At 38.1% G+C, this 9,155-nt stretch overlaps 1 protein-coding gene across 2 annotated transcripts in view; it reads right to left on the bottom strand.

Annotated features, from left to right (window-relative positions):
- Positions 1-2,891: 2,891 nt before the first annotated feature.
- Positions 2,892-9,155, bottom strand: part of LOC108708155 (copine-5) — a 169,653-nt gene continuing 163,389 nt past the window's right edge. For both annotated transcript variants that reach the window (XM_041582039.1, XM_018246554.2), the window contains one exon: positions 2,892-7,534. In XM_041582039.1, coding sequence (XP_041437973.1) covers positions 7,352-7,534 — 183 coding nt within the window. In that variant the 3' untranslated portion in view covers positions 2,892-7,351. The remainder of the gene's footprint in view (positions 7,535-9,155) is intronic.

The raw sequence follows: 9,155 nt of genomic DNA, 5'->3' as shown, positions 1-9,155 counted from the left end.
AAAACCCAGCCTCCAACCACACACCAGCAGCGTGTTGTCATCTACACCGACCAATACTCAGGGTAGGCGTACTGAAACCAGACCATGGTGCAGGAACAGGGAGAACAGTGTGTGTAAGGGCAAAAATAACCATCTGAAGTGACCAAGGTACATCATAAAAGGGGAGTTTCCTATTCTTGGATGAATCCTCAGTAGAATTTGCAGCCCCCTGAATGGTTGTGGCAGAGGAGATTTTAATGAGTGTGAAGGACTTGCTGTTTATGCAGTCTGTCTAACAGCATGCAGTAATTGGAAATTGTGCTCCCAGTGCAAGCTGTTCTTCCGAAGGCTTCGGTGGGGGTGGTGGAGCAGTTCCCTGCTGTTTCCCTACTGAAACAGATAACCAGCCTGGAAGGAACAGAAGTATGCATGAGCTGTTTGCTTGTACTCAAATGGAACGGAGGGTGGGAGCAGCTAGGCCACCTGACCAAGCTTTGCATTTGCCAGGTCATCAGGAGGAATTCCCAGCCAGTTCCCTCAGATTGTACCATCTCACTCACCTGCAGGACCAGTGGGTAAGACAAACCAGAAATTACTTGTACTGGTGAATCAGACACAGGGCTTTCTAATCTTGTACTGGAGAACATAAAAAGAGTAATAAATCCACTTTGCACACTGTATCTGAGTTTGCGACAATTCATAATTTGGTGCAGCAGAAATGGCTGTACAAGGGATTGGGTTCCCACATTTCAATATGAATAAAAAGTTAAACTTATAGCAATTCAGGAATAATAAGTATCAAAATTTACATTTACATGCACGAATAATGCAAGATATTACTGGCAAGTGTCCTTGTTCATAGCGTATCAGTGGACAATGCAGATTCCAGCTTATTTTGAAAGTTTGGCTTTTCCTGGAAAAAAAACAATTCCTAGGTAAAATAAAAGTTCCACCCAGGAAATTCCCCTAAAGTGAAAGAGCACTAAATGTTTAAACACCATCTAGCAATACAGAAGTGTGAAATCTTCTGGGAGTGAAAGGGTTCAATCCACAAATTCAGGCACATTATTTACACAAAGATTTATTACATTTTTTCAACAATCAAATACAAAGCAGAAGAGAAAATTGGAGGGAAAATGCACTGAAATATAAGCAGTATAGGGAGAGATGAAAAATAAAAGAAAGGCTTTGAAGGGGAGTTCTTGAAAGTTAAAACAAATTCCAATTAGATGAAAAGTGCACTTTGGAAGATACAAGAAAAAACTGGTTACTTATATTAGGGATTTCCTTAAAAGGGACCTAAGAAAACATTGCCCTGGACACAAGGAATTCATGCAATAGAAAACAAAGATTCAATTGATTCATTAAAATTATACATGAAAAAATGAATATTTTGATGCATATTTTGTTTTCTAATGACATGACATCTCAAGAAAGGAAGTTTTCTCCCTAAAGTAATTACCTTTTGTGTGTATGAATAAGAAACCAGTGTGAATTTAAACTTTTACTCCATGGAATGCAGGTTTGTCCAATGCTTTTGACACATGGTTCATAGAGTGTTATTCACCTCATCATCATCATGCAGCCCATACATTTCTGGGTCACCAAATGGCCCAATAGATGCATAAATCATGCAATTGGTCAGATCAATTAACTAGTTTGTTGATCTACTTTAGTGCTATATTACCATTCAGCAGGGGGCCTTACACACTGAACTCAATGCAGAATGGACTAATATTTGTACACAGTAAAATAAAATGGCGTGTTTGTGCCCAGCACAAAAGTCTCTACCATGGTTGAGTAAATATACAAATTAACAAATGTTATATATATAGTTTGTGTCTCAGAGAACTTTTCATTCACTTTGTCAAGGTCTTAAAGGAGACTGAAATGTTGGTACATTATTTTCAAGTGTTTTTGCAATTTTACATTTATGCACCAAATGCAGGTTTAAAGATTTGGGTGTTTCCTGGAGTGGAAAATTAGCTTGGAGGATAACACATATACATGGTGCATGGACCTTAAAGCTATAAGGTCTTTATGAGATCTAGAGTGTAATATCTATAGATAAGGGCAAAAATGTGGTAGTCTGAGTTGCCTCCTTTTTTCTACACTCCAGGTTTTGGTGTAAAATATGTAAAGACATTTGTTATGAAAAGGCACAGTAGCCTCACCTGGTAAAAATCTCCCTTTTTAGGAACCATAATATCTACTTGCCATGGAAATACAGTGGAAGACAAGAGTAAAGGTTTATCACATGTAGTCTTTAAGGAGCAAGTTTGTTGTATTGTTTTTGTTTGTTTGCTTCCTGGTAAGTATTGTTGTTAACAAGTAAATAAGATCATAGAGGTCCATAATGTTATTTATAGAACAACCATCATCACTTCAAAAGAGGTTGGCACAAGCCTGGTCCCATGAAGTAGTAAAGCCGGAGTCAGACTCCGGCTTTACTACTTCGTGGGTCCAGGCTTGTGCCAGCCTCTTTTGAAGTTTTCTGGTGTTTGGCTACCCTTGCTCTGGGGCATGTGCACCCGGGCCCATCATACACAGTGGTAAGCTCAAATAAACGCTTCTAAACTCAGTACATACTGGTTAAACAATTGTATAGTTTGTTATTCTTTATATTAATCTGAATAAAGATCCTTCTGTGTTTTTAATACCACCTTTGTGTCTATGACTTTTGCAGTGTGCATATTGGTGCTTTGTTGGGAACGACTTGTTTATCTTTGCACCTGTTTTCAAATTAAAAATTGTATATGGGCAAAGTTTAGTTAGGCCAAAGTGCCCTCCATTCTCTTTGATTTTCTACCACTTCACCCTACCAGAATGGGATTCAAGATTAAACACATGGAACACAAAAACCTACATTTATTATTTTTAATTGCTTTGCTATAATTAAGGGGCTTTTTTTATATTAAGATATTTATGTTTCAGTAACAATTGATTTTGGTACTGAAACCACCTAAACAAAAATTCTAGTCTAAGTGGCCAAATGCAAACTCTGAATTGCCCTAACTTTGAAAAATATGTATGATGGAGGCAGGCATTTTATTTTTTCAGTCCCCAGTGCACTAGTAAATATTCAGGGTTGACATATTATACATAGTTCATCTTTAAGAAAATGTGCTGTTGTTAATTGTAAAGTTCATCTGTCGTATAAAAATGTATATATGCTTTCATCTCACATCAGGTTAAGCCAATGTCACTACATTATTTCACAGGTCTAAAGTACATAAACAATGGAGTAATACTGCATAGCAGCTGAATAGTAATGCAAGAATATATGTGTAGTAAATAGCATTGTGTTTAAGTCTAGGCTGTTATTCATAGAAGTGCAGAGCAAGTGCAAAGTTTCAAGTTACATGAAATAGTACCATGCATACAGCAGTCAGCAAAATTACAACTTGGAAACCATTATCACACCTGCCAATAAAATCATTGTTTTTTCTAATTATTCTTTAAAACAAACCTGATCAGTGACACTCTTATCCACAGTATAAAATGAAAATGTAATTTGTTAAAAAAACTGATGTGGTTCAGTTTGTATGTGAATAGAGGCAAGGGAAATGGAAGCTACATTCTCTTATGCCAAAGTAAGCAAATATGCATCCTTAGAAGTAAACTGCCTCTACTGATTACCGGAACTTACCAGAAATAAACGCTTTACTGTAAGATAAAAAATAGAGCCTTGTAAAAATGGTGAAGACACAAAATCAATGTGTACTTCTAATAAACCTTGAGATCTGTCACTAATGAAATGTACAAACTACAATTTATTGAACTGAGCAGATATAACTGGAGCTACTGTGCCATGGATGGGGAGTATCTAAATCACTACAGTGACCATATGATTATGACCCATAAATAAGCATTCCCCTGTATAGATGGAAGATGCAGATTTATTGATGCACCTGCCATGAGCATCAGTGCAACAAACAATAAGAGAAAAATACTGAGACACAGGTGTGTTTACAAGGCTGTATAGGTGCTAGAATCTCTTTCATCTTTCCGCTTCTTCAAAAAAAAACTAAATAAAATTCAGTACAAAAAGTAAACATTTCCTTGCTCCTAAGATAACCTCTGTTGGACTGATAAACAATCCATACTGAATGGTGAATTCCCACCCTGAAGCACTCTACCTAGACCGACCAACAGTCAGTCCAACAATAGGTTTTATACAGTATGTCTGCTTGGCACACTATAACATATATTTGCCCTGATATAATAAAAAAGGGCTTCAACGATTTTAACTGTAACAAGTGTTACATATCCCTGTACTTATTGCACTTCATTGGTAAATTACTTTATGCGTTTTATGCTGCATGCCTCTTTGTTTTTCAGTGGCAGATATGTGAGGCCCCTAAGCTACAATTTCCACAGGGACCCCCTTCTAGGCTTCTTCCACTACTGTGCGCCTGCAGGCCCGATTTAGGGAGAGGCCCCATAGGCCTGGGCCTAGGGCGGCAAGATGTTTAGGGCGGCAAGCAGGCGCCCCTAACATCTTCTATATACTGTCTGTAGCTTATAGTAAAATGTTCCCACTCCCAAAACAGAGTAGAGCACCCGCCCCCCACATTGACCTGCCGCAGCTGAGCTCAGCATGAATGTGTATAATAGCAAGGCTGCCGTGTAGCCACCCCAACCGGGCTCCTCTCCTGCTGTGTGCTTGTGTTGTGCTGAGTTCCTACAGATACGAGTAAAAAAGCAGTGCAGACCTCTTCTTCCGGCTGCACGCTGTGCACAGCGGCACGTGACGTCATCACGTCACTGCGCATGCATACCTCATCGTTACGTCACTCGGCGCGGGCGCGCCAGCCTAATCAGAAGGGAGCAGCCTGGCCAGTGCTTGTTCTCATAAGGAGTGAGCATGCTGCCCGACGTGACCGCGAGCTGCCTTTGCACAGTGGAAGTGCAATAGCACACACAGAGCCGCCCCAAAAAGTGCATGTCTGTCAGTGACTGATGGCCTACAACTGAAATCATTCAATCAGGAATAGGATTCAGCTACAAGTGGCTGCAGTCACTGTACTTTTTCATTAGCAATTTGCAATTCTTAGAGTGGAACTTGGTAGGTTATTAAACAGTTAATTTTAAAATTTAAAAAGGGACTTTTTTGTTTTATAATTAATATTTAACTGACACTGCCACTTGTACTATGAGCTATCTTCCATAACCCTGTATTCCATTGCCTGATTGGATAAAGATTCACTTCCAGAAAATGCGGGGCGGGGGGGCGGCACAGTAGCTGGGCCTAGGGGGCAGGTAGGGTAAATCCAGCCCTGTGCGCCCGCAGATCCAGGCATGTGTGCTCTTCTTGCCGAGTGGGGTTCAGCACGCACCAAACCAACCTGACAGACAGGTGCACGCATACCTGGATTGGCATACATCAGGCCCCACACACGTACCTTGCCTGCCTTCTATCTTCTCCCAGTCCCTGGTGCACCCCGGATCCAGAGCAAATAAAAATAAATATTAACATTTTTGGAAGAATTTTTTTGTATGACAAAATTACTAAATGTTGTAGTATTGCTATGTGATAAGAACCAATTCAGGGACAAAAAATGTATGATTGGAAGCTAACAGAGGAGGGGACCCCATCAAAGAGTCCAACTTTCAAGATGTAGTCCATATTACCCACACATAGGGCTACAAGCTAGCCTGTATTACCCTACCTGCAAAATGAAACAAACATAAAATAGGCATAAACAGTCAAAAAAGGGCATTCAATTTCGTTTTTCCAGGGCAACAGTTTGGGGATATGATCTCCAACACTGACCTTGACATTATGCTATAATGTACAGTGTTTTGAGTGCATTAACATTCCTGAGTGGATTTTACAGAAAGAAACAACTACCATGTCATAGTTGCATCTACTGTAAAAATGGGTAGTCTTAAATAAGTCCATAGTTTGTGCATGATATATGTAGCCAGTGCGCCAAGAATTGTATTGTGCCCATAGTATGTGTTTTTCTTATATATGTGATGGACAATGTCTTTGTGAAATATTTAGAGAATGATTGGGTCTACATAAACTTTCCCAGGTCCCAAAGAGGCCTATGACTTTTATGAACCAGTCTCAAATATAGCAATGCGGCTAAGCGAAACAGGACGTCAAAGCACTATATTTTCTATAATTATATAATGCTGCTAATTTATATCAGAATTTTGCATATATTTTTTCTGCGATCAAAGGTGAAAAAAAAAATTATGAAGGAATCTTTGTGTCCCTGATTTATACTTCTTTCATACATCATACTCAGTAAAATTGTCCTAATGGTTTATGGTCTTAAAAATCTCAGATCAGGACATAATAGAATACTCATCCTTAAACCCATAAAGATGCCATTACATGTTGGATCTCAACAACTTTTGTCTCCTGAGCCCTAGATAACATAATTGTAGTAGGTAAGTGTTGTTATTTATTTAAATAACCTTTAAGGAGTTGACTGTAATCAATAACAAATGCTATACTTACTTTCTTACTATAACTGTGAAAACTGCTTCTTTCATTCCGCTTTATCTATTTACCTTCTTTTCTTTATATTCTTTGTCTATTTAGCATTATACATTTGAAAGGCAATACTATATACAACTGTAAACAGTGACAAACACTCTTTTGAGTGCATTTGTTATTAAGTAGGAAAAAAAAGTGTCTTATAATTGTATGGTTGTCAAGTATTACAAAATGGATATTAATGTAGTGTTTTTAAGTATGTCATCATTTGTCGAAAATGTTATAGTTTTCCATGTGGATTCTGTCTTAATAATCCTTTAGTAATAGCAAAGAATTCCAAAATCATTGCCTCTTGCAAATGCAAATGGCACTCAACAGACACTCCAAGGTGCTGCACATCTCTGAGTCTATGGAATTGTGATTTGTGTAGTGTATGAAATCTTCATGACTTGATTCATTGTAACAATATTTAAACTTTGTACAATTAATATGCATATTTAGTTTTTCCCTTAAAATTTGAAAACACCAATAAAAAAAGATTACAGTAAATGAAACAGGTATCCATGACTTACAAAGGAAATGCAATATAAAGGACATGTTAAAATCATTTCAGTGGGAAGACTCTAAAACTAATGGTAGGCTCCTCTAACTCTAACATGTGTTTAAGGGTTATTATAAAACCCAAAAAGCTTTGTATCAGCCAACCAAAAACCAGGAACCTATTTGACTCCTACTCAGAATTTATCAGCTCTAGCCATGTTGTGCCATTAGCTAAAACATACGAGTCGAAAACAAACATCGAGGTAGCCAGCTGAGAGCCAAAAAATACTTTCAGTCCCAGGAACCTAGTAGTCACAGTCCTTTTAGGACCAGTCTCCAGAAGTCTGAACCTTTTTTTTCTTTTTCAAGCTGGTGTGGTCAAATCTGTGCCTGCAACCCTGGAGGAGTGTAGGGTGGTGGTGCAGAACTTGGTTTGATGCCTCTTGTTTTCATGTAAGAAATCAGCTGATCTGGAATCTCAGCAAGGACATCCTTAGCAAGTCGTGCCATGCTTAACACATGATTACCTGTGCGATCAACATAATCCCGGAAAGGAACGAACTGTGTAATAAAGAAATTGAATTTTATTGGTAAAATAAAAGCAAAATGTGTAATTCTTTGAATTAATTAGGTTTCTTTTATAGTGGGAGCATTATTTAGTGACACACGTAGCATATTCACAAGCACCTCACTACCACCTTCTTTCTTCTCCCATGTGTTCTCTTTGTGATTCATGCACTGTAAAGAAATATCTGCACATGCCCTAACCAAGGAGAAAGCCCAGAGAAGAGTGCTCTTCAAAAAGTACCCCAGACTGGTGAGGAGCACCAGTCTGAATTACCAGGTATGTGGCACAAACAGTGATTTTGTTTTCCTGTCTTTTAAAGGGGTTATTCACCTTTCAACTTTTAGTATGACATTGGTATTGATATTCTGAGACAATTTGCAGTTGGATTTAATTCTTTATTTTTAGTGTTTTTTCCTTATTTTGCTTTTTGTTCATCAGCTCTTCAGTTTGGAATTTCAACAGCTATCTAGTAGGGTTTTGATTACCTTAGCAACCAGGCAGTGGTTTGAATGAGAGACTGGAATATGACTAGGAGAGGCACTGCACAGACAGGAATAAAAAATAACAATAATAATAAAGTTGTAAGATTACAGAGCAATCGTTTTTTGGCTGACGGGGTCAATGAACCCCCATTTGAAAGCTGGAAACAGCCGAAGTAGAGGATAATTTGAAATCTATAAAAAATAAATAATGAAGACCAATTGCAAAGTTGATTGGAATAGGGGATTCCTATAACATATTAAAACATAAAAGTAAACCACCCCTTTAAAGGGGCAGATTACCTTAATATTAACCTGAATATTTGCAGTAACAATTTACGATCACTATCATATTTAAAAACTTGGACTTAATTCCTGGAGAAAACATGAGCACAACACAAACAAAATGGCATTGTTCCATTCATTTTTACAAATGCAGCAGTCTAAGGAAACTCTGACAAGTCTTAGCTGCTGGATGTTTTTTGAATTTGAAAAAAATATAATATCATGGGTTTTTTTTACGCAATTTTTTCAAATGGTGAAAAAAGGCAATCTCACATTGCTGTTATGTTAACGGGGAACTAACGTGAAAATAAAATTATCCAGATGGACAGATATGATAAAAATTATATTTATTTACCAAAAATGCTTGCTTTTTAAAATAAAATAAAAACATTACATACTGTTAGGAGCTTTTCTCTGATAGCCAGTTCAAGCAATTGCTGAGTGGGAGTGGCAACACCTGCCTGTGATGTCACAAAACCAGTAGCAAAGTCCCACCCTCCCCTATGCTGAATACAAACCATCCCCCCAACAACTGTTTTGTCCTGGAAACTCCTTCAAACAAAAGTTGTTCTCTATGTACTGTATGTACAAACCTGCGCATTTCAGCAGTCAGCAATGGAGATTTTAAAAGGGGAATTGATTCACGGCAGCAAGGGGTCATTCTTCCACTGTATAGAGCACTGGTAAGGCACTGAAATATGAACCCCCTCCTAATGATTTTAAAAACTAGTGGTGAGCACAACTTTCCCCTGTTTGTTATAGTTATACAGGAGCAGTGACCAGCTCCATGTTGTAGCTCCCACCCCCTCCAACTATAGTCAGGTGATCCCACTGGTGTCTAATAAAAGGG

This window comes from Xenopus laevis, chromosome 2L (genome assembly GCF_017654675.1).
Source record: "Xenopus laevis strain J_2021 chromosome 2L, Xenopus_laevis_v10.1, whole genome shotgun sequence".
NCBI classification, from domain to species: Eukaryota; Metazoa; Chordata; class Amphibia; order Anura; family Pipidae; genus Xenopus; species Xenopus laevis.
This window is presented reverse-complemented; position numbering and strand designations above follow the sequence as displayed.